General features: G+C 44.7%; 1 protein-coding gene across 1 annotated transcript in view; it reads left to right on the forward strand.

The window, feature by feature from the left end:
- Positions 1-26,263, forward strand: part of mindy4 (MINDY lysine 48 deubiquitinase 4) — a 210,121-nt gene that overhangs the window by 102,307 nt on the left and 81,551 nt on the right. Inside the window, exons 7-10 of the mRNA XM_055649066.1 lie at positions 2,327-2,433; positions 13,457-13,573; positions 22,853-22,944; positions 25,472-25,591. Coding sequence (XP_055505041.1) covers positions 2,327-2,433; positions 13,457-13,573; positions 22,853-22,944; positions 25,472-25,591 — 436 coding nt within the window. The remainder of the gene's footprint in view (positions 1-2,326; positions 2,434-13,456; positions 13,574-22,852; positions 22,945-25,471; positions 25,592-26,263) is intronic.

Genomic DNA, 26,263 nt, shown 5'->3' on the forward strand with positions numbered 1-26,263 from the left:
GTAGTTTAGGCTGGTACAGTAACAACATTTAAAAGACACCTGAGCAGGATAGGATAGGAAAGGTTTCGAGGGATATGGGCAAAAAGTGGGCAAATGGGACTAGTTTAGATGGGGCATCTTGGTCAACATCTTGGATTTCATTTTGGCCTATGTGGCTGATGCAGTAAACTGCTTCTTGTGCTCAGTAATATTAAGCACCACTAAATAAGCCATAGTTGACTTAGTATTGAATTGTATTTTCTATATAGAAGAAAGTCATTTTGATCAGCAAGTCATTGAGTCATATTAGCACTGTTACTGGTCCTTGGGCCCAACTTGTCCAAGTTGGACCAAGATGCCTATCTAAGCTAGTCCCATTTACCTGTGTTTGAACCATATCACACTAATTTAGTTTACCGAGGTACAGTGAAAAGCTTTTGTTGCGTGCTAACCAGTCAGCAGAAAGACAATACATGATTATATTTGAGCCATCCACAGTGTACAGATACAGGATAAAGGGAATAATGTTTAGTGCAAGATAAAGTCTGATTAAAGATAACCTGGGTCTCCAATGAGGCAGATTATAGCTCAGGACCACTTTCCAGCTGCTGATGGGATGGTTCAGTTGCCTGATAACAGCTGGGAAGAAACATAGAAAATAGGTGCAGGAGGAGGCCATTTGGCCCCCCGAGCCAGCACCGCCATTCATTGTGATCATGGCTGATCGTCCCCAATAAATAACCCGTGCCTGCCTTCTCCCCATATCCCTTGCTTCCGCTAGCCCCCAGAGCTCTATCTAATTATCTTTTAAATTCATCCAGTGAATTGGCCTCTACTGCCTTTTGTGACCGAGAATTCTACAAATTCACAACTCTCTGGGTGAAAAGGTTTTTTCTCATCTCAGTTTTAAATGGCCTCCCCTTTATTCTTAGACTGTGGCCCCTTGTTCTGGACTCCCCAAATATTGAGACCATTTTTCGTGCATCTGGCTTGTCCAGTCCTTTTATAAATGTATACGTTTCTATAAGATACCCTCTCATCCTTCTAAATTCCAGTGAATACAAGCCCAGTCTTTCCAATCTTTCCTCATATGACAGTCCCGCAATCCCGGGGATCAATCTCGTGAACCTATGCTGCACTACCTCAATAGCAAGGATGTTGTTCCTCAAATTAGGAGACCAAAACTGCACACAATACTCTAAATCATTAATATATATTGTAAATAGTTGCAGCCCCAGCACCAAGCCTTGCGGCACTCCACTCTTGACAGCCTGCCTTTCTGACAGGGACCCGTTTATTCCTACTCTTTGTTTCCTGTCTGCCAACCAATTCTCTATCCATGTCAATACCCTACCCCCAATACCATGTGCTCTAATTTTGCCCACTAATCTCCTGTGTGGGACCTTATCAAAGGCTTTCTGAAAGTCCAGATACACTACATCCACTGGCTCGCTTTCATCCATTTTACTTCCTCAAAAAATTCCAGAAGATTAGTCAAGCAGGATTTCCCCTTCATAAATTCTTGCTGACTTGGAACAATCATTTTACTGCTATCCAAATGCGCTGTTATTACTTATTTAATAATTGACTCCAGCATCTTCCCCACCACCGAGTTCAGGCTAACTGGTCTATAATTCCCCGTTTTCTCTCTCTCGCTCCTTTATAGAAAAGTGGGATAACATTAGCTACCTTCCAATCCACAGGAACTGTCCTGAATGTATAGAACATTGGGAAAATGATCACCACTGATTCACAGGAACTACCGCTGAATCTGGAGGTGTGCATTTTCTGTCCAAATGTATTTTAATTGTTGAGATAGTACCTGCCTCAACTACCGTCTCTGGCAGCTCGTTCCATCTACCCACTGCCCACTGTGTGAAAAAGTTGATAATCTTTTCTTTCGGTAAAAGACCTGAATAGGATTCACTAATGCTTACTTTTTAATTGTTTAATCTGGTAACCAGCTCTCAGTTCTGTACAATTTAAAGTAAATGTAAGTTATTAGAGACACAAGTGGGAGTGAAAGCATGATCAGTCTGGAGAAGGTCCCTTCCTATATTGTATTGCTGCTTTTGCTACAATGATAGACCAAGATTACAGCAGAATATCTTTGAACCGCAGGAGTGAGACGTTGGATCTAAACAGTCTGGTTTTTTTTGGGAGATTAGTCCCAACTGTTTAACCTCCTCACAGAAATGGCTTAAATTGTCTCTTGAATCTAATGCAAGATCTGTTTTACTGTCTTATCTTATTCTTTAACAACAACACTTAGCCAGGCATGTGTCTGCTCCAGTGCTCATGTATCTGTTGTACACAACCTGAAACAATGATTGATTCATATTTACAGCCGACATCGATGATGATGACTTTGAAGATGTCGATGAAATTCCAACCGTCAGTTCACTTCGTAAACACCACATCGATTCTAAACCCATAGACCAGCCACTTGCAGTAGTAAGTTGTGTTATCTTTCTTGTCTTTTCAATTGATCAGTTACATACTGCTACAAACATTTTTGGTTCAATTCTTATTGGGTACTCATTTGACAGGGTATTATGTTTAACTTCAGTACCTCTGGATTACAGAGATCTCTCCTTGAAGTGGTGATATTCGGTGAAGATTGGATCCGGCTGGGGCACAGTGGCGCAGTGGCGCAGTAGAGTTGCTGCCTTATAGCATCAGAGACCCGGGTTCGGTCCAGACTATGAGTTCTGTCTGTGTGTGGAGTTTTTAACGTTCTCTCTGTGACCGCGTGGATTTTCTCTGGGTGCTTCAGTTTCCTTCCACATTCTAATGACGTGCAGGTTTGTAGGCTAATTGGCTTCTGTAAATTGTCAATAGTGTGCAGAATAGAATAGAAGTAGTGTACGGGTGATTGCTGGTCGGAGCGAACTTGGTGGGCCGAAGGGCCTATTTTCACGCTGTATCTCTAAACTAAACTAAGCAGATTTAGGCCGTTTGGACCATTGAGTCTACTCTACCATTCAAACATGGCTGATGTATGTTTTTCCTCTCAATTTCATTCTTCAAACTTCTCCCCGTAACCTTTGAAACCCTTGCCAGAGATGGCTAGCTTTTTTTTTTTTTTTTTTTATTTATTTTTATTAGAAGTACGGTAAATTACAATCCTACACAACACATCTATCTTAATACATTTTTTGTACCACTTCATTTTTTTTTTAGCTTTAAGAAAAAGGTAGAAGTAAGGAAAGTAAAGAAAGTGCAAGAGAGTCGTGAAGTGCAAGAGTGTTGGGAAAAGAAAGCCCCTTAGGAAAGAAGTTAGAGAAGGAAGTAAAGTGAGAAAATAGACCCTAGAAAAGAAAGAAAGAGAAAATAGAAACAATCGCTCTATTATAACATTAAACTCCGCAGAAAGGGGACTACCAACCAAGTCTGTTTTTGTTGTTTTACCTCCCGTTACCAGGTCCTGATACCACTTATTTATATATTTGTTTTTTAATTACTATTGCACCTCATATTTGTAATAGGTCCAGAAACATAGACCACGTCTTTTGGAATTGGTCTGCTTTACCTGCTAGGAGGAATCTCATCTCTTCCAGATGTAATGTTTCAAACATATTTGATATCCACATTTTTATTGTTGGTGTCGGCGCAGAGATGGCTAGCTATCAATATTTACAACTTCTGAAAGTAAAAATCTTCTAAATCTCATGAGATTATCTAGCTCTCTCTCATTGTCCAACTCTCTACCTCGTCACATCTGGCAGAGCTGCTGCCTCACAGCGCCAAAGATCTGAACTTCAGCTTTACTGAACATTTGAACCCGCGGAGTGGAAATCATTTTAGTCAAATGATTTACAGGTGGTAGGTTCGAACCTTGCCAGAGAGCGACAGAATCCTAAATGTTACTGCTGATTCAGTCGCTTCCCAAATGGCTAACATGTTGAGTCTAATTTGTTGGGCTGCCTTTGAGATTTAGTTAATGTACCAGAGAACAAAAATTATATCCTGAACCTTTGCATAGAGTTTAATTAGTAAATTGACCAGTTTTAATGGAACCAGAATCATACAACACATTAAAAGGCCCTTCGCCCCACCATAGCCATGCTGACTGTGATGCCTATCTCTACTCATCATGTTTATCTGCTTTAGGCCTGAGATCCCGTGCTGTTCAAATATCTGCCTTTTAAACACTAATTATTTACCTTTATCCTCTCCGGCAGTTTATTCCAGGTAATTCTAGAATGGATAGAGTGAATGCCCAGTGGAGCAACGGTAGAGTTGTTGCCTTACGGCTCGATCCTGAAAACGGGTGCTGTCTGTAGGAGTTTTCACGTTCCCCCAATGACCACATGGGTTTTCTCCAGATACTTTGGTTTCCTCCCACATCGCAAACACGTGCAGGTTTGTAGGTTAATTGGCCTCTGTAAATTGTCCCCAGTGTGTAGGATAGAAGTAGTGTATGGGTGATCGAGGGTCAGCGTGGGCCGAAGAGGTTGTTTCTATGCTGTTTCTCTAAAACTAAAACTAAATCACAGTAATTTGCTCAGGGTAGAGCAGTCAACAACCAGCGGACATGGGTTTTAGGTGAGAGGGGAAAGATTTGATAGGTAACTGAGGGCAACTTTTTCACACAGAGGGTGGTGAGTATTTTGAACGAGCAGCCAGAGGAGGTTGGTGAGGCAGGTAATAAAACACCATGTAAAAGACTTTTGGACAGGTACATGGATAGAAAAGGTTTAGAGGGATGTGGGCCAAATTTACAGTTTACAGACCTGTCATGCTGCTACAGGTGCACAACCTTTTATCCGAAAGCCTTGGGACCAGACACTTTTCGTAATTCAGAATTTTTCGGCTTTCGGAATGGAAGATTTTTAGCGTAGTGGTAGAGTGCTCGGCTCATATCCGCAAGGTCGCGAGTTTGCGCCTCGATCCCGGCAGTTACTCAATCGCGAGTTTGAGTCTTCAATGTAGTTTTTTCTTGCAGAATAGGAGAGAATAGGGAGGGTTAGGCTGGGATCATTCTCTGCGAGATGATCTTAGTGCGGGAGACAAGTGTAGGAGAGGTGTACTGACTGTGTGGGCAGAACTTTGGAAGTGATTGCCCACCATTCTCAAAAGCCGCTGTGTCTCCCTGTCCCTCCAACTCCAGAGGAATCCGCTGCCCAATGAGCCGCTACCGCGACAAGTGGCAGTCCGCCCACAGCCCGAGCTGCGCCCCCTCATCCGCAACCCGGGTTCCTCTGGAGTTGGAGCGGGGCTGGGCTAGAGTTGTTGCTGGCTGTGAGTCTCTGGGATCTCCGTGCTTGCAGTGGGCCTGGGGGTGGGTGTCCCGATGAGGGGGCGCAGCTCGGGCTGTGGGCGAACTGCCACTTGTCGCTGTAGCGGCCCATCGGGGAGCGGCTTCTGGTGGTCCTGACGTCTCTCAGCTCCTGTCCAGGGGGATGGCCGGAGACGTCAGGACCAACAAGAACCCGCTCCCCGATGCGCCGCTACAGCGACAAGTGGCAGTTCGCCCACAACTCGAGCTGTGCCCCCTCATCCGCAACCCGGGTTCCTCTGGAGTTGGAGCGGGGCTGGGCTAGAGTTGCTGCTGGCTGTGAGTCTATGGGATCTCCGTGCTTGCAGTCGGTGTCCTGTTGGTCCTGACGTCTCCGGTCACCCCCCTAGAATGGAGCTGAGACTGGGAACTGTACCGCCCTTGCCCCCTCCCTCTGCAACTGCAAACAACCCCACAGTTCCCAGTCTCAGCTCCTGTACAGGGGGGGTGGCCGGAGACGTCACAGCCCGAGCTGCGCCCCCTCATCCGCAACCCCAAGACCAAGACGTACTTTGCACACCATTAGCTTCTGTCCCTACGGGGAGCGTGTTCCTCTGTAGTTGGAGCGGGGCTGGGCTGCTGCTGGCTGTGGGTCTCTGGGATCTCCGTGCTTGCAGTGGGCCTGGGGGTCGGTGTCCCGTTGGTCCTGACGTCTCCGGTGACTGGCACTGGCTCCAACGTGAAGACGGTACAAAGCCCCCGCGCCGGTGCAATGGGCGGGGAGCTGGAGAGGGGAGGGAAGGGGTCACACACATGGCCGGGAAGCAGAGGGGTGTAGGTGGGGTGAAACTGAAGGGAGCGACAATTTGCTGCTGCCTGCCCGCTGAGTTTAAAAGTTCCCACGCAAGACTCACGATACACTGTGTATCGTGTCTACCGTGGGAACATTTTTAACTCAGCGGGCAGGCAGCAGCATATTGTCAATTATTAACCCTCCCACGCAATATACCCTCACCTTCTCTTTTATGAATGGGGATTTAGTTCCCCTTTCTTCGAGGACCGACCGGAGGTTCCGCTGTCACCTCTGCGGGCCGCCCTCGGTGAACGTCTTCAAGGACCTTTTTTCAAGGACCGAAAAAATGTCCGCTATTCAGAGCTTTTCGTTATTTGGAACTTCGGATAAAAGGTTGTGCACCTGTACAAGTAAGAATTTGATTGTTCCGTTTGAATTGAATGGAATTGAATACTTTATTATCACATGTGACAAGTTACAGTGAAATTCTTTGTTTGCATACACAAGGTATGCAAATCGTCACCACATAAAGGGCGCTGACAAAGATGCAAAGTATTCTGCGCCAGGTCCTCCACTGTTCTCCCCCCTTCCCCTCCCCCTCCCTCACGTCAAGTCCTACGGCTCCCCTCCCTCACGGCGGTCCCACCAAACCGGGTCCTCCTTTATTCCCTATGGGGCAACCCACTACTCCATTCTACGTAGGCTTAGTATCTAGGACAATTAAACACTCTTGATCTTAGAGATGGTTTTTGCTTGGAGATTTTGTGGTGTAAATGTTAGTACAGGTGCACAACCTTTTATCCGAAAGCCTTGGGACCAGACACTTTTCGTAATTCGGAATTTTTTTCGGCTTTCGGAATGGAAAATTTTTAGCGTAGATTTTAACGGCTGGCGCAGTGGTAGAGTGCTCGGCTCATATCTGCCAGGTCGCGAGTTTTGCCTCGATCCCAGCAGGTACTCGATCGCGCGTTTGAGTCTTCAATGTAGTTTTTTCTTGCAGAATAGAAGAGAATAGGGAGGGTTAGGCTGGGATCATTCTCTGGAAGATGATCTTAGTGCGGGAGACAAGTGTAGGAGAGGTGTACTGACTGTGTGGGCAGAACTTTGGAAGTGATTGCCCACCATTCTCGAAAGCCGCTGTGTCTCCCTGTCCCTGGGATAGCAGGGGGTGATCAAACAGCACAACACCTCCCTCCCCTTCCAACTCCAGAGGAATCCGCTCCCCGATGGGCCGCTACGGCGACAAGTGGCAGTCCGCCCACAGCCCGAGCTGCGCCCCCTCATCCGCCACCCCAAGAACAAGACGTATCTTGCACACCATCAGCTTCTGCTGGAGCGTGTTCCTCTGGAGTTGGAGCGGGGCTGGACTAGAGTTGCTGATCTGGGATCTCCGTGCTTGCAGTGGGCCTGGGGGTAGGTGTCCCGATGAGGGGGCACAGCTCAGGCTGTGGGCGAACTGCCACTTGTCACCGTAGCGGCCCATCGGGGAGCGGCTTCTGGTGGTCCTGACGTCTCCGGCCTTGCAGGTGAGCAGGAGAGTGGGGTTGTTTGCAGTTGCAGAGGGAGGAGGCAAGGGCGGTACAGTTCCCAGTCTCAGCTCCTGTACAGGCGGGTGGCTGGAGACGTCACAGCCCGAGCTGCGCCCCCTCATCCGCAACCCCAAGAACAAGACGTACCTTGTACACCATCAGCTTCTGTCCCTACGGGGAGCGTGTTTCTCTGGAGTTGGAACGGGGCTGGGCTGCTGCTGGCTGTGGGTATCTGGGATCTCCGTGCTTGCAGTGGGCCTGGGGGTCGGTGTCCCGTTGGTCCTGACGTCTCCGGTGACTGGCACTGTTCCTGCTGGCATCGCCGACGTGAAGACAGTGCAAAGCCCCCGCGCCGGTGCAATGGGCGGGGAGCTGGAGAGGGGAGGGAAGGGGTCATACACATGACCGGGAAGCAGAGGGGTGTAGGTGGGATGAAACTGAAGGGAGCGACAATCTGCTGCTGTCTGCCCGCTGAGTTAAAAAGTTCCCACGCAAGCCTCACGATACACTGTGTATCGTGAGTCTACCGTGGGAACTTTTTAACTCAGCGGGCAGGCAGCAGCAGATTGTCAATTATTAACCCTCCCTCACCTTCTCTTTTATGAATGGGGATTTAGTTCCCCTTTCTTCGAGGACCGACCGGAGGTTCCGCTGTCACATCTGCGGGCCGCCCTCGGTGAACGTCTTCAAGGACCGAAAAAATGTCCGCTATTCGGAGCTTTTCGTCATTTGGAATTTCGGATAAAAGTTTGTGCACCTGTAATGTTAAAACCGGTCAATTTGCTGATAATTTGGCATGGTCTGAATTGGCAGTAATTAGTTGGAGTTCGTTCTTTTTCTGCTTTGAATGGGAGACACCTGGACAATCTTCTACATTGTTGGGTAGGAGATTGTTATACTAGTACTAGAACAAACTTGGAAAGATACACAGCCTGCTGTGGAGCACAGGTCTTCGGCCCTGAAATCTGGAAATCTGGATGTTGTCCTGTAAAGACTATCCCCCTACTCCCAATTCTTCCGTCTACGCAGCATCTGCACCCAAGATGAGGTGTTCCATACCACGACGTCGGAGATGCCCTCATACTTTAGGGAACCGGGTCTGCATCGACCAGCGACCCCCGCTATCGTACGCACTAGCAGCAATTTACAATTTTTACCAAAACCAATTCCCTACAAACTTGGACGTCTTTGAGTGTGTGAGGAAACCGGAGCACCCGAAGAAAATCTACGCAGGTCAGAGGGAGAACGTGCAAAGTCTGTAAAGACAGCATTCATAGTCAGGATTGAACCCGGGTCTCTGGTGCAGTAAAGGGCCTGTCCCACTTGGCTGTCATTTGCGCACGATTTACACGACCTCCTAAAACGCACGGGTAGCGCGGGACGGCGCATGGAGAGGCATGGAGGAGTATGGAGTTGCCCGCGGTATCGCGCGGCGCTCCAGAAATCTTCGTGCGCCACCGGCATGGCGTATCGCTTACGCACACGGACATACTGCGGTCGCACGCTGACGTCCTGACCTCGTACGTGTAGTGCGTGGTGACGCATGATTACGTCACCGTGTGTAACCATGCGCCGCCGTGCGCCACCCATACGCAGTTGGCCCACCTTTTACGCGTGATGGATGTAAGCACGCGCGATTTAAATATTTGCACAGTTTCGTAGAGAAAATTACGTGGTGAACAACAAAATACACTAAACCGGAAAGTGTAAAAGTGAATTGATGCTTCACTTGCAATGACTGCTTGAGTCCCTGGATTGTGGGTAAGGAAGAGGTTAAAAAGACAAATGTTGTATCTCCTACAGCTGGATGGACGAATGACATGAGAAGGGGTACAGTTGGTAGAAATGGAAGAGCAAACCAGATAAGTGACACAAAATGCTGGAGTAACTCGGCGGGACAGGCAGCATCTCTGGAGAGAAGCAATGGGTGACGTTTCGGGTCGAGACCCTTCTTCAGACTGAAGAAGAGTCTCGACCCGAAACATCATCCCTTCTCTCCAGAGATGCTGCCTGTCCCGCCGAGTTACTCCTGCATTTTGTGTCTATCTTTAATTTAAACCAGCATCTGCAGTTCCTTCCTACAGATTAATTTGATCTGCAGTTTGCTACTTTTCATTCACCTCTTTTTTTGAATAGGGGCATTACATCTGCAGATTTCCAATTGCTAGCACCACTCAAGAAACTGGAACATTTTAGAAAATCACCATAAATATCATAAACTGGGTAAATATCATACACTGGGTATTCAAATGACGTCACGTGCTCATGACGGCTGTGCTGACGCATGAAGACGCGTGATGACGCTCGCAACAGACGTGCGTCAGTCACTACCGGCCTGTTGCGTAAATGATGGCCAAATGGGACAGGCCCTTAAGGCAGCAACACTACCACTGCATCACTGTGCCACTGAACTATTTAAAGTATTTTATATTTTCCCGATAAAGGCCTGCAACAGTTATTGGCGTATTTTGCATTAAGCAGATTTTGTTTGTCAAAGCCGCAGGCTGATTTCTTGAATGGTTATTCCTATGTCTGTTCCTTAAGCCCTTTTATTCTGAAGGGAGATAAGGTGACTCCAGAGTTTGTGGTGGATTGATATCTATGATATGTTGAGGCAAGGATGGTCGAAAGGGGTCAATAAATCTTGAAGATAATCAAGTGGTGGAAAAATACCACACAGGAGTTCAGTCAATACTTCAGAAACTATCGGCAAGTTTAACACTTTGAGTGCACTGTTGAGAGTTCCAAACCTGAAACATTAATAGAGCCAATCACAAAATGCTAGAGGATCTCAGCAGGTCAGACAGCATCTGTGGAGGGCATGGTCGGACGAGATTTTGGGTCGGGACCCTTCTTGTCTGGGTCAGAATGTTGTTGAGGACCAGGAGATCACAGGGGGGAGAGCAGTGAGAGAGGGTCTCACAGAACTCCCGTCAGGGAGATGAGGAGAACTACAAACTTTCTTTGAGGAGATTTTGCGATGGAGCTGTAACATGAATTAGCTCACGACTCCCAACAGCTGCAGTTCCACGTGTGTACATTAGTCAAATAGTGAAAGGCCTAGTTAGAGTGGATGTGGAGAGGATATTTCCACTTGTAGGAGAGCCTAACACCAGAGGTCATATCCTCATAATAAAAGGACGTGCCTTTAGAAAAGAGATGAGGAAGAATTTCTTTAGTCAAACGATGGTGAATCTGTGGAATTCATTGCCACAGATGGCGGTGGAGGCCGTCAATGTATATTTTTAAGGCGGCAATTGACAGATTTTTGATTAGTAAGGGTATTGGGGATTATAGGCGAAGGCAGGAGAATGAGGTTGAGGGGGAAAGATAATTGAATGGCGGCGTAGACTTGATGGAACGAATGGCCTTATTCTGCTCCTAGAACATATAATGGAGCCAACAAATTCTGACCAACCTGCTTGGAATTTCCAGGGCATTGTTCTTTGTTTCAAATTTCTACCACACGTTTCAAGGCCAGTTCTCAGTAATAAAACATTACTTATAGTTTGCAAAATTATGCAATGACTTCAATTCATTTAGCATAGGCTTAGACAATGTTCATAGGTCAGTAAAAGAAGTCTGATGTGCAAAGCTCCAGTAATGAAAATAAGGAATAGAAGACTAAATGGAATAGTTACGCACCTTATCTATGACAATTATCTGTGGGTTTTTTATTGAACAGATCAAATTACACATGGAACACTAGATCAATGAATTCTGGCAAGATTATTGGACAAAGAATTAACATTTAAATAGCATCTTGGGTTAATTTGCAGTATTTTATTGTCAGTCATTGACTTCACTTCTCGTATTTATGCTTCTAATGTGCGTATCAGTACAGGATAGAAACACACCATTGTTGAAGCATTGAATGAGGCCATTCAGTCGATTGAGCAAGCGCTAGCTTTCTGTCACATCACTCCAATTAGTCCCACTCGCATCTCTATTTTCTGCATTTCTCATGTTAATGTACAGATAGCTATAATAGACGGACGAGATAGAATAGGAGACAAGTGAGAAACATAAAACTGGTCTCAAAGCTTTTACAAGTATGTATAAAAGGAAAGAACTAATGAGGACAAGTTTGCGGCCCTTACATTCAGAGACGGACAAATTTATAAAGGGGAATATGAGTTCAAGAACAGCTTCAACCCAGTCACCTTGAACCCCTACACATCACTAATCTCAGCAACAATGAACTTCCATGGATTGTCTTTGGTTGTGCTAAAACTTTTTTTTTTGCACTAGTTGTGGTGGAGAAGCTTGTGTGGACCTGAGACCCTGAGAGCGATGCCGTCTGGAGCTATGCTCCTGTTAGGGCCACCCATGGCGGTAAGGTTGAGGGGGACGTCTCTGACAAAGAGCAATCCAACCAAGACCGCAACGATGGAACAGGCGGGGGACGATGGCTGACCTTAGTGGAGCGTCATGACGGCTGGGAAGGCGCATGAATGCTGCAGCAGAAAAGGGTCTCCGGTCATCTTGGACTCCATGCCACTGGATCCTGACCCAGATCTGTCAAGGATCGTGGAGTAGCTGTCTGTGCACCAGTCTCCCCACGTTAAACAAAGTTACGCACACGCGTCCTCCATATAGGGAATAGCACCCTGGAGACACCCATGGTCAGCCATGATCGAAGGGGGCCTAAGAAGAATATTATTATCAATTAATCACATTTTTTGGATTATGATATGTTATCTGTTATGTCAAATATTATTTAGCATAATAATTGAGGGGAGACATGATAGATGTATATAACAGTAAGATAGGCACAAAATACTGGAATAATTCAGCGGGTCAGGCAGCATCTCTGAAGAAAAAATGAATAGGTGACGTTTTGGGTCGAGACCCTTCTTCAGACCTGACCCTTCCGTCTCAAGAAGGGTTTCGACCCAAAACATTCCTTTTCTGCAGGATTGCCGTCTGACTTACTGAGTTCCTCCAGCAGTTTGCTTTTTTGTTCCAGATTATATTGGCCATGGATTATGTTGCACCTCTATGTTTCCATGCTCTCTTTCCTATACGTATCTCCCTCCGTTCATACAAATGACGAATGATTTTGCTTTGGATTGAGATTCTGCCATGTGCATGTTCCCGTGTACTTCATGCCTGCCATGTCCCATTGTAGATCTGCCCCTCCCTAAATCAGCAAGCTGGAAAAAGTACAAATTAACTTTGTTCAGTTGTAGAAACCATGAACTGCAGATGCTGATTTACAAAAAAATACACAGAGTGCTGGAGTAACTCAGGGGGTCAGGCAGCATCTTTGGAGAAAATGGAACGTTCATGGACTTGGGAGGTCTGATAAGAGTCTGACATATGTAATGAGTGTTAGGGCCCTAGTGAGTATTGAGGAATAGGGACCTCACCTTGGTGTACAAGTCGAGGGATCTCTGAAGATGGCAGCACAGTTAGATCAGGTGGTGAAGAAAGTGTACGAGACAAGACGTTGCCGGGGAAGGTGTGTTTCACGTATGAGGAGAGAACTGGATAGACTGGGCTTGTATTCCTTGGATCGGAGATGTCTGAGGGGAAACCCGATAGTTATACAAAATGATTCAGGGCTCGAAAGGGTGGTTAGTGGGAAACGTTTCCTCAAAGTACGGCAAGTGGGAAGAGGTTCAGAGGGAATCTGAGGAAGAACCTTTTCACCCAGATGGTGGTTGGAATCTGGAATGCAACTGATGAGTGGGCAGGGAAATCATGTACTCTCACACATTGAAGAACTAAACAAGCACTAGAATTGCCACGGTTGAAGGCCATATGCAGGTGGATGGATTATTGATGGTCGGCACAGGGGTGGTGGGCCGAAGGGCCTATATCTGCACTGTGAGACCTTGGTAAATGGAATTGACAGTCAATGTGCAGAATGGTTACAGTGAAATGATTTTCCACCCAGTTTAACTTTTGTTTGAAACATTTTGTTTGCAGCATCTGAAAAACCTTCTGTTTGGCTCCAGTTTCTGCTGTTTCGCCGAAGAATGGAAGATGCAGAGTTTCACCTTCAACGATCTACCTGAATTAAAGTACGGCATCGTTCAGAAGAAGGTAAAGGACTTCTCTCATTGCAGGTCGTGTAGCATTAAGTATTGGATTTGTCACTTGGGCAACAAAACCTCTCAAGTTACAGCAGCTGCAGTTAAGCAATATGAAACCCACACGGATTACAGATAAATAAATAGTGGGCCTCACCAGTTAGGCTGATGCAATGTGAACAAGTAATTTCAGACTTTTTTTTGATGAATTATAAAGTCAAGAAGCATCAAACAAATTTTGTCCACCATGTATATCGAGTCATAGAGTGATACAGTGTGGAAACAGGCCCTTCGGCCCAACTTGCCCACACCGGCCAAATGCCCCAGCTACACTAGTCCCATCTGCCTGCATTTGGTCCATATCCCTCCAAACCTGTCTTATCCATGTACCTGTCTAACTGTTTCTTAAACGTTGGGATAGTCCCAGCCTCAACTACCTCATCTGGCAACTTGTTCCATACACCCACCACCCTTTATGTGAAAAAGTTACCCATCAGATTACTATTAAATCTTTTTCCCTTCACCTTGAACCTATGTCCTCGGGTCCTCGATTCCCCCACTCTAGGCAGGAGATTTTGTGCATCTACCCGGTCCATTCCTCTCATTATCTTATACACCTCTATAAGATCACCCTTGTGCTCCAAGGAATAGAGACCCAGCCTACTCAACCTCTGCCTATAGCTCAGACCCTCTACTCCTGGCAACATCCTCGTAAATCTTCTCTAAACCCTTTCAAGCTTGACAATATCTTTCCTATAACATGGTGCCCAGAACTGAATACAATACTCTAAATACGGTCTCACCAACGTCTTATATAACTGCAACATGGCCCCCCAACTTCTATACTCAATACTGACTGATGAAGGCCAATGTGCCAAACGCCTTTTTCACCACCTTATCTACCTGCGACTAGTCCTTCAAGGAACCAAGCACCTGTACTCCTAGATCCCTATGCTCTACAACACTCCCCAGAGGCCTACCATTCACTGTGTAGGTCCTGCCCTTGTTAGACTTCCCAAAATGCCACACCTCACATTTCTCTGTATTAAATTCCATCAACCATTCCTCAGCCCACCTGGCCTATATATACTAATTTATTTTACCATGACTTGGTCCATAGCCTTTTATGCTTTGTCCATTTAAGTACTTGGTTAGATATTAGTTAAAAGTCTTCAGAGTACCTGGTTCATTAACCTATTCGGGCAGGGTTTCCACATTTCACTCACCCTCAGGGCAAATAAACGTTCCTTGGATCCCTCCTGAACCTCTTGTCCTTATTTGAAATCTATCATCAAGTTAAAGACCTGCTTGCGATGGGGAAAAAAGTTTCCTGCTCTCTGCCGTATCTATACGCTTAATAAATTTGTATAGACAATAGGTGCAGGAGAAGGCCATTCGGCCCTTCGAGCCAGCACTGCCATTCAATGTGATCATGGCTAATCTTCCCCAATCAGTACCCCGTTCCTGCCTTCTCCCCATATCCCCTGACTCTGCTATTTTTAAGAGCCCTACATAGCTCTCTATTGAAAGTATCCAGAGAACCAGCCCCACCGCCCTCCGTGGCGGAGAATTCCACAGGCTCACCACTCTCTGTGTGAAAATGTTTTTCCTCATCTCCGTTCTAAATGGCTTACCCCTTCTTCTTAAACTGTGGCCCCTGGGTCTGGACTCCCCCAACATCGGGAACATGTTTCCTGCCTCTAGCATGTCCAAACCCTTTATAATCTTATAAGTTTTAATAAGATCTCCTCACATCCTTCTAAATTCCAGAGTTTACAAGTCCAGCCGCTCCATTCTCTCAGCATATGATATTCCCGCCATCCCGGGAATTAACCTTGTAAATCTACTCTGCACTCCCTCAATAGCAAGAATGTCCTTCCTCAAATTAGGGGACCAAAACTGCACACAATACTCCAGGTGTAGTCTCATTAGGGCCCTGTACACCTGCAGAAGGACCTCTTTGCTCCTATACTCAATTCCTCTTGTTATGAAGGCCAATATGCCATTTGCTTTCTTCACTGCCTGCTGTACCTGCATGCTTAATGTGGATTTCCTTCAGTTCCTCTGTCACCCCAGATCCTCTGACTACTAGTACATCAGGAAGATTGTTTGTGTCCTCCTTATTGAAGACGGATCCAAAGTACCTGTTCAACTCATCTGCCATTTCCTTGTTCCCCATAATAAATTCACCTTTTTCAGTCTTCAAAGGTCCAACTTTGGTCTTAACTAATTTTTTTTTCCTCTTCACATACCTAAAGAAGCTTTAACTATCCTCCTTTATATTCTTGGCTAGCGTACCTTCGTATCTCATCTTTTCTCCCCGTGTTGCCTTTTTAGTTATCTTCTGTTGCTCGTTAAACATTACCCAATCCTCTTGCTTCCCGCTCATCTTTGCCACGTTGTACTTCTTCTCTTTTATTCTTATACTGTCCCTGACGTCCATTGTCAGCCTCGGTCGCCCGTTACTCCCCTTGGAATCTTTCTTCCTCTTTGGAATGAACCAATCCTGCACCTTCTGTATTATTCCCAGAAATACCTGCCATTGTTGTTCCACTGTCATCCCTGCTAGGGTATCATTCCAGTCAACTTTGGCCAGCTCCTCCCTCGTGGCTCCATAGTCTCCTTTGTTCAACTGTAACACTGACACTTCCGTTTTACCCTTCTCCCTCTCCAATTGTAGATTAAAACTAACCATATTATGGTCACAACCTCCTAATGGCTCCTTAACCTCAAGATCCTTTATCAATTCCGGTTCATTACTCAACACTAAATCCAGAATTGCCTTCCAACAGTGCTACCACACTCCCTCTGCCCACCCATCTGTCTTTTCGATAGGAGGTATATCCTTGAATATTCAGTTTCCAGCTCTGGCCCTCTTGCAGCCATGTCTCTGTAATTCCCACAACATCATACTTGCCAATTTCTACCTGAGTCTCAAGCTCATCCACTTTATTCCTTATACTTCATGCATTCATATACAACACTTTAACCTCCTTCACCTCCTTTCTCACACCTCTCGCAATTGGCCCTAACCTTACTCTCTTATCTCTTCTCGAACTTTCCTTCCCATTAATTTGTGTCTTGTAACTTTTCCTGTACTCACTTCCCCTTCAACTCCATCTTCATACTCCCAATCCCTCCCTCCCCACTATTTACTTTAAACCCACATGTGTAGCCCTAGCAAACCTGCCTGACAGATGTCAGTCCCCTTCCAGTTAAGGTGTATAGTTTTAGTTTTAGAGATACAGCCCTAAAACAGGCCCTTGGGCCCACTGAGTCCGAGCCGACCAGCGATCCCCACACACTAACACTATCCGACACACTAGGGACAATTTGCAATTACGCCAAGGCAATTAACTTACTAACCCGTACGTCTTTGGAGTGTGGGAGGAAACCGGAGAAAATCCATGCAGATCACACGAAGAATGTACACGAAGGCAGCACCCATAGTCGGGATCGAACCCGGGTCTCTGGCGCTGTATAATACTGCTGCGTCCCAGTGCCGCCCCATATACGTCTGTATATGCCCATATACAGATTCACTCCCCCTCCTCATGACTGCATTGCAGCAGTATTTTCTACCTTGTAGCACTGACTACCCTTTGAAATTACTTAATTAGTTCTAAAATGCTTTGGAACATCTTGAAAAGGACATGAAAAATGCTATAAAAATGCAGTGGTCCTATGATGTGATGGGTATCCGAAATGTCACCAATTCATGTTCTCCAGAAACCTGACCAGCTCAGTTCCTCCAGAACTTTGTGTCCTTTTTAAAAATTTTGAGTTCCTATTTACTTTTTCCTTTCTTTGATGCTGTTTGGCCACTAGCGGCAAAGTGTCAAATGAAGACTGGTGATTTTGTTAAGAATAATGGATAAGCTATCTGCTTCTCCTGCTCCTACCCGTGTCCTCACATGCATCCAGAGACACTTATAACCTTTTGGAATTCCATACCAAGACAATGGAATTTGATGCTACAACTTATAGCCTTTGTTTATAATATGAAATTTATGGGCTTACGAGAGTAACATTTAAGAACCATATTCATGAGTGCTCCTGGTAATTTTAGTTTTAGAAACAGTGTGGAAACATGCTCTGTCGCCCACCGAAACCACGCCAACCATCGATCATCTGTACATTAGTTCCATGCTATCCCATCCTACACCCGAGGGAGGCTTTTACAGGTGAAAATTTACCTTCAAACCTGCCCATCTTTGGAGGTAGACTTTAGGGATACAGAGTGGAAACAGGTCCTTTGGCCCACTGAGACTGCGCCGACTGGCGATCATCAGTACAATAGCATTATCCTACGCACTAGGGCCAATTTACTATTTTACGGAAGGGCAATTAACCTACTGACCCACATGTCTTTGTAGTGTGAGAGGAGACCGGAGGACCCAGAGAAAACCCACACGGTCACAGGGAAATGTTCAAACTTCACACGCAGACAGTGCCTGAGGTCAGGATCGAACCCGGGTCTCTGGTGTTTTAAGACAGCAGCTCTACTGCCTTGCCACTGTGTTGCCCTCAGGTTCTATGATTTGGCATCATGTTCTATGATTAAATTAGAGCACAAATGTTCAGGACAAAAGTCGGGCACAACAGACTCTTCTTCCCACAGACTATAGTTGGCAGTCTCAAGATTTTGACCGGTGGCAAGTAAACTACATAGACAGCACCCCAGGTCAGGATGGAACCCCAGTCTCTGGCGCTGTGGGGCTGCAACTCTACCGCTGCATTTCAAATAGAAAGGAATGAAACTGGATTAAATGTGAGAGTGTTTTGGGGGGATTCAGGGTGTGTAAGAAGCTGTACAAATGCACATTTTTAGTTTAGTTGATTGTCACATGTACCAAGGTGCAGTGGAAAGCTTTTGATGCGTGTTAACCAGTCAGCAGAAAGACAAAATATGATTACAATCGAGCCATTCACATTGTACAGATACAGAATAAAGGGAATAATGTTTAATGCAAGATAAAGTCCGATTAAAGATAGTCCGCAGGTGTCCAATGAGGTAGATAGTAGCGCGTTACCAGCAGTGACTGCCTCACCAACAATCTGTCCTTACTTCTTTTTTATTATTTTTGGTATGTGTTAAAAAGTATGTTTTAGTGTTCCTTGGTTTGTTTTATGTGGGGGGTAAGGGTTGGGGGAAAGTTATTTTTTCAATCTCTTACCTCGACGGAGATGCAATTTTTATCCGTTGTCGTATCTCCGTCCCCACTGCGGCCTAACATCGTGGAGTTGCCGGCCTTTCCTGGAGACAGACCCGGCGCTCCAAGCCATGGGAGTCTGCGGGACGTTAACATTGCGGAGCTTGCGATCCCTTTGCCGGGGTTCGCAAGCCTGTGGACTTTAACATCGCCTCTTGTAAGAAGAGGCTGACTCGGGAGCTCCATGCCACAGAGAGAATTTCAACCGCCCCTGCACGGGAGTTTCGATCATCCCGATGTGGGCTTCGATTGTCGGCTGCGGGGGCTTTAATTGCCCCGACTGCAGATGGTTTGACTGCCCCGACCGCAGGAGAACAATGAGGGAAGAAGTTGTACTTTATTGCCTTCCATCACAGTGAGGAATGTGGAATTCACTGTGGTGGATGTTTTTTTTTTTTTAATTTTATTTTTATTAGAAGTACGGTAAATTACAATTCTACACAACACATATATCTTAATACATTTTTTGTACCGCTTCATTTTTTTTGAGCTTTAAGAAAAAGGTAGAAGTAAGGAAAGTAAAGAAAGTGCGCGAGAGTCGTGAAGTGCAAGAGTGTTGGGAAAAGAAAGCCCCTTAGAAAAGAAGTTAGAGAAGGAAGTAAAATGAGAAAATAGACCCTAGAAAAGAAAGAAAGAGAAAATAGAAACAATCGCTCTATTATAACATTAAACTCCGCAGAAAGGGGACTACCAACCAAGTCTGTTTTTGTTATTTTACCTCCTGTTACCAGGTCCTGATACCACTTATTTATATATTTGTTTTTTTAAATTACTATTGCACCTCACACTTGTAATAGGTCCAGAAACATAGACCACGTCTTTTGGAATTTTCTGCTTTACCTGCTAAGAGGAATCTCATCTCTTCCAGATGTAATGTTTCAAACATATTTGATATCCACATTTTTATTGTTGGTGTGGGCGCATTTTTCCAGAATTTAAGTATAAGCTTTTTTCCCATTATTAGCCCGTAGTTAAATAAATTCTTCTGAAACACGTTTAATTCAGGGTTACCTTCCGATATTCCGAAGATAATCCATTCTGGTTTTGGTACCAGTTTTATTTTGATCAATTTTGAAAAAATATCAAATATTTCATACCAGAATTTTTGGATTTTTGTACAAAAAACAAAAGAGTGCGCTATGGTAGCTTCTTGACACAGGCATTTATCACAGATTGGTGAAACATTAGGGAAGATTTTATTTAATTTAGTTTTTGAATAATATAATCTATGTAATGTTTTAAATTGGATGAGCGTATGTCGTACGTTGATCGAACATTTATGCACCTGTAGTAAATGATTATCCCAGGTCTCTTTTGAGATTTTTATAGCTAATTCTTGTTCCCAATCTTTTCTAATTCCATCTGTTGTGGGTATTTCTATGTTTAAAATGATATTATATAGGTACGATATTAAATTAGCTGATTCCGCCTTTGTCTTCATTGCTTCATCCAATAAATCGGAAGGCATATTATGATAGTCTTTTGTGTGTTTTTTCAGATAATCACAAATTTGAAGATATTTAAAATATTGGTTATTTTTCAAATTATATTTCAGTTGTAGTTGTTGAAATGATAGTAAATTCCCCAATTCATACAGATCTTCGAGCGTTTTGATTCCCATTCTTTCCCATTGTATAAATGATTTGTCTATGATTGATGGTTTAAACGATGGATTATTGACTATTGGTATTAAAAGAGATAGGTTTCTTAATTTTAAATTCTGTTTTATCTGTTTCCATGTTCTTATTGTGTTATGTATAATTTGATTTTTATTATAATTTTTATTATTCAAATTTATTGGTGAGAGGATGGTCGCTCCTATATTACTCGGGGAGCAGTCCCCTTTTTCCATTACCATCCAGTCCGCCTGCTGTGCAGAATTGTCCAGCAGGTGAATCATATTTTTAATATTTACTGCCCAATTATAATACATAAAATTAGGGAGCGCTAGACCCCCCAGCTCTTTTCGTTTATTGAGGTGTGCTATTTGTATTCTATGGGATTTATAATCCCATATAAAATTTGTAATGTCTGAGTCCAATTTTTTGAAAAACTTTTTTGGGAGATATATAGGTATTGATTGAAATAGGTATAGAATTTGTGGTAAGAAAATCATTTTAATAGCATTTATTCTGCCTATTAAGGACATCGGAAGTGTTTTCCAGAATTTAATCAGATTATTCAATTTCTTGAGTAAGGGATTATAATTGGCTTTAAACATATCCTGGTAATTTCTAGTAATTTCAATTCCCAAATATTTGAATTTTTCTGTAGCTATTTTAAAGGGAAATTTCCGGAGATGTGTTGAGTCTTTTGGATTTATCGACATAATTTCACTTTTGTTCCAATTTATTCTATATCCCGAAAAGGATCCAAAGTCCTCAATTAAATTTAATATGTTTGGTATACTAATTTGTGGTTTTGTGATGTACAGTAGTACATCATCGGCATATAGGGATATTTTATTCTTTGAATATTTTGTATTATAACCATAAATATCCGGGTGTGTTCTTATTTTTTCAGCAAGAGGTTCAATTACCAAAGCAAATAACAGCGGTGATAATGAACATCCTTGTCTATTGCCCCTTGATAGCTCAAATTTCGAGGATAATATATTATTAGTTAATATCCTAGCCGTACGTTTGTTATATAATAGTTTTATCCATGCGATAAAGTTTTCTCCCAATTGGAATTTTTGCAATACTTTAATCATATAATCCCATTCTACTTGATCAAACGCTTTTTCTGCGTCCAGTGAGATAATAGATAACTCTTGGTCGTGAGATTTATGTGAGTGCATTATGTTAAGCAAACGTCTCAAATTATTGAATGAGTGTCTCTTAGGTATAAATCCTGTTTGATCTCCATTTATTAGTCTACTAACGTACCTGCTCAGTCTACTGGCTAGTGTTTTCGCTATTATTTTTTGATCCGTATTTAACTGTGGTGGATGTTTATGTTAACTTTTATGTGGTTGTGTGACTTAGTGTGGCTGTGTGGTAAGTCAAATTTCACTGTACCTTTATAGGTACATGTGACAATAAACTGACCTTGAAACCGTATATTTTTTAAATCCCAATTCTGGAATGTGTTTAAGGTGCATAGACGTTTGAGCTCAATGGGTCTTTTGGCTCCCAAAGAATCTGTGCAGAGAAAATGTTCTGACGGTTCATGATCGGGCAATCTAATCTGCACCAAGCTTGTAATGGCTGAATCCCAACTAATTGCTTTGATCCTAGGATGACTCGTGCCTGTGTGGCTTAGTGACTAGCATTAGTAGCATGTGACTGATAAGAGTTTGGGCTACAGAATGCTTACAGGAGAGCTGGACATGAATAGGATTGTCCTTTAAGTTATAGCTTTTAAAACTTCCTAATTGTTCACTTGCAGTGGGCCAGTTGATTAAGCCATGTAGAAGTGAGATTATCCAGATTTATATTAGTTGCATCGCGGTTATGTTACTCGGATTAGTATTTGAAGTAATCGGTGACTACACTGTTGATCATGGTATTTGAGAAGTTGTACAAGGCGTTGTGAGGCTGCCCTTGGAGTATTGTGTTAAGTTTTGTTCACCCTGCTATAGGAAACATAAGGTACAGCGGTGGAGTTGCGGCCTTACAGTGCCAGAGACCTGGGTTCAATCCTGGATTTGGGTGCTGTCTGGATGCTGTCTCCCTGTGACTGTGTTGCTTTTCTATGGGTGTTCTGGTTTCCACACTCCAAAGAAGTACAGATGTGTCAGTTAATTGGCTTTTGTAAATTGTCCCTAGTGTGTAGGATAGTGCTAGTATACGGAGTGATCGCTGGTCGGCATGGATTTATGGGCTGAAGGGCTTGTTGCCACACTGTATGTCTAGAGAGTCTAAAGACCTGGCAACATCCTCGTAAAGTTCAAGTTTTTTATTATCACCATTCACCTTTTATTATCCTTTTGAATATGTACTTCAGAGTAATGTGACAATTAGCCTGACTCACAAAGTTGTAACACTGTTTTATTATGAGACCAGTATGATGTAGAGCTTTGCTCCAGTATCGTCTGGTTTGCCACCATAAACCATTCTGCCCTCTAATCATTGCAGGGTGGTCCCTGTGGGGTTTTGGCTGCAGTTCAGGCCTGCGTCTTGCAAAAGCTGATCTTTGAAGACGTCTCTAGCAGCAGCAGTGAAAACATGTAAGTAAGTGTGTGTGTGTGTGTGTGTGGTTGCACAATTTTTATGAGCAATATTCATAGCTGTAGAGCTCGGGGTGCATGAGCTGACAACTTTTACGAACTTAACAAGAATGATCCCAGTAATGACCGTGTTAACCTATGATGAACGTTTGACGGCACTGGGCCTGTACTCGCTGGAGTTTAGAAAGTTGAGAAGGGACCTCTTTGAAACTTACCGAATAGTGAAAGGCTTGGATAGAGTAGATGTGGAGAGGATGTTTCTATTTGTGGGAGAGTCTGGGACCAGAGGGCATAGCCTCAGAATTAAAGAACGTTTCTTTACGAAATTTTCTTTTGTCAGAGGGTGGTGAATCTGTGGAATTCATTGCCTTAGAAGACTGTGGAGGCTTATGATAATGGATATTTTTAAGTGCAGAGATAGACACAGTAGATTCTTGACTAGTACGGGTGTCAGAGGTTATGGGGAGAAGGCAGGAGAATGGGGTTAGGAGGAGGAGATAGATCAGCCATGATTGAATAGCAGAGTAGACTTGATGGGCCGAATGACCTAATTCTGCTCCAAACACATGAACTTTTGCGCTGGTACCAAGGAGTCCCAGGTAAACAATTGAATGAATTGAAGATTGTCACATCATGACACCACTGAGTTGGCACAATTTCAATTAAATTGTGAGTCTGCCACCTACTCTGCTACATACTTGAATGTTGGCTTGCAGTAGACGTTACATAACTGAAAAAAACCTCACAGGGTGAAATTCATAATAGAATGTCAATTGGCATTGACGAGCAGCCTAGACTGAATTTTGAAAGCAATGTTATTTTTGCCATGTCGCCATTCTCCTTTATTTCACTCTCAACCTTCTCCCGTGGAGCATGGCATTTTCGTCTGAAACTCAACCTTTCCTGCCTGCCTGCTGTCAAGGGCAGCTGGTAAAACTGCTACCTCACAGTGCCAGAGACCCGGGTTCGACCCTGACCTTGGGTGATGTCTGTGTGGAGTTTGTTTAGTTTAGAGATACAGTGCGGAAACAGGCTCTTCGGCTCACCGAGTCCGCACCGACAAATGATTCCCACACACTAACACTATCCTACACACACTAGGGACAGTTTACAATTATACCAAGCCAATTGCCCTACAACCAGTATGTCTTTGGACTGTGAGAAGAAGCCGGAGCGCCCAGAGAAAGCCCATGCAGGTCAAGAGGACAATGTACAAATTCCATACAGACAGCATCCATGGTCTGGATTGAACCCGTGTCTCTGGCACTGTAAGGCAGCAACTTTACCATTACGCCACATTGTAACGTTGTGCCAGCCTTTACATTCTCCCTGTGACCCCATGGGTTTTCTCTGGGTGGTCCAGAGAACATGCTAGGTTTTAGAGTCCATGCCAATCACCTGCTCCCGCTAGTTTAATGTTATCCCCCTTTTTCATCCACTTCCGAAACACTAGGGGCAATTTACAGAGGCTAATTAACCTACAAACCTGCACGTCTTTGGAATGTGGGAGGAAACCAGAGCACCCGGACAGAATCCATGTCGACACAGGGAGACCATACAAACTACACATAGACAGCACCTTTGGATTGAATCCAAGGCTCTGGAGCTTTGAGGCATCAGCTCTGCTGCTGTGCCTCCCTGGAACTAGTCAACATAGATCCCTTGTGCAGGTGGATCAAAAGTCGGCGTGGACTTGGTGCGACGAAGGGCCTACTTCCACGCTGTATCACTAAACTAAACTAAACTCAGACCTCTTTCTTTGTCTGTCCCTTTGTGGTGAACATGAAGCCTTGTTTAGTTTCAGATTTAGTTTAGTTTAGAGATACAGCGCGGAAAGGGGCTTTCGGCCCACCGAGTCTGCGCCGAGCACATTAACACTATCCTATATTTATTAGGGACAATTTACACATACCAAGTATGCACCGACCAGTGAGCACCCCATTCACTAGAACTATCTTACACACTAGGGACAATTTTACAACTTACCATAGCCATTTAACCCACCAACGTATGTCTTTGGAGTATGGGAGGAAACTGGAGCACCCGGACAAAATCCATGTGGTCACAGGTAACGTACAAACTCCGTATAGACAGTACCCGTAGTCAGGATCAAATCCGGTTTCTGGCGCTGCAAGGCAGCAACTCCACCGCTGTGCCACTGAGCCATTGCCCTTATGAAGAAATTAGCTTTTCGCATCAAAGTCCTTGATACAATGCTGTTCCTTTAAAGGTGATCTAGTAGCGGAATTAGGCCATTCAGCCCATCAGATCTACTCCGCCATTCACTCATGGCTGATATATCTTTCCCTCTCAACCCCATTTTCCTGCCTTCTCCCCATACTAACACCGTTACTGATCAACTATCTGTCAATCTCTGCCGTAAAAATATCCATTAGCTTGGTCTCCACTGCCGTCTGTGGCAACGAATTCTACATATTCACCACCGTCTGACTAAAGAAATTCCTTCTCTTGACATGTCAATGCAGTTTTATTTGTTGTTCTGAAGGAGTCATTGCTGTTTCTCCAGCCTCCCACCGCCCCAACGGGAACTGCGACCAAGCAATGCTCAGCGGTCACACAGTCTCGCGCTGGCCATCGCAGACATATTATGGCGTGCAGGTGACAGGAGAAGAGCTGTGGTTGCACTGTGAGTAGACCAGCAAGCAGCGGGGAGCAGGGTGGGGGTGGAACCGCTGGAGGTATACAAGCTGGGTGTTGGGGGATGGTACTGGTGGGGAAGCACTGCAGGCCTACTAACATTGTGTGTATGTGGGTATATGTATGAGGGGGAAACACTCTGTGCTGTGTATGCCATCTGTGTCTGTGGGTATTGATGTGTGTGTGTATGGCTATATATGCGTAGGTCTGACAGCGTGTGTGTGTGTGCCTCATTCTGTGTGTTTATGCTTTTTTTTAATACGTATTTTTCGTAGGGGGCACTGCAGTGGCTGCGCCTGTCAGCAGCGTGTTAGTCTTTTCAATTTTTAGTATGTTTTAAAGTATGTTTTAAAGTTTGTTTTAATGTTCCTTTGTGTGTCTTGTGTGGGGGGTGGTGTGGGGGGGTAAGGGGGGAACCGCTTCGGTCGCCTCCTCCACGGAGAGGCGACTTTTTCCAGGTCGCCTCCCCCGTGGCCTAACAACGAGGATCGGCGTGGCCTTTTCCGGAGACGCGCCCGGGGGCTTCAGCGGCGGGCGCAGCGTGGACTCTCGGCGTGGAGCGGTCGAGCCCTCGCTGGGGCTCGCTGGAGGCGAGCGCTCCTTTTCGCTGGCCTGCGGCAGTCGGCAGCCCAGGATCCCTCGTGGGGGACGGGGGAAGAAG

This window comes from Leucoraja erinacea, chromosome 2, assembly GCF_028641065.1.
Source record: "Leucoraja erinacea ecotype New England chromosome 2, Leri_hhj_1, whole genome shotgun sequence".
NCBI classification, from domain to species: domain Eukaryota; kingdom Metazoa; phylum Chordata; class Chondrichthyes; order Rajiformes; family Rajidae; genus Leucoraja; species Leucoraja erinaceus.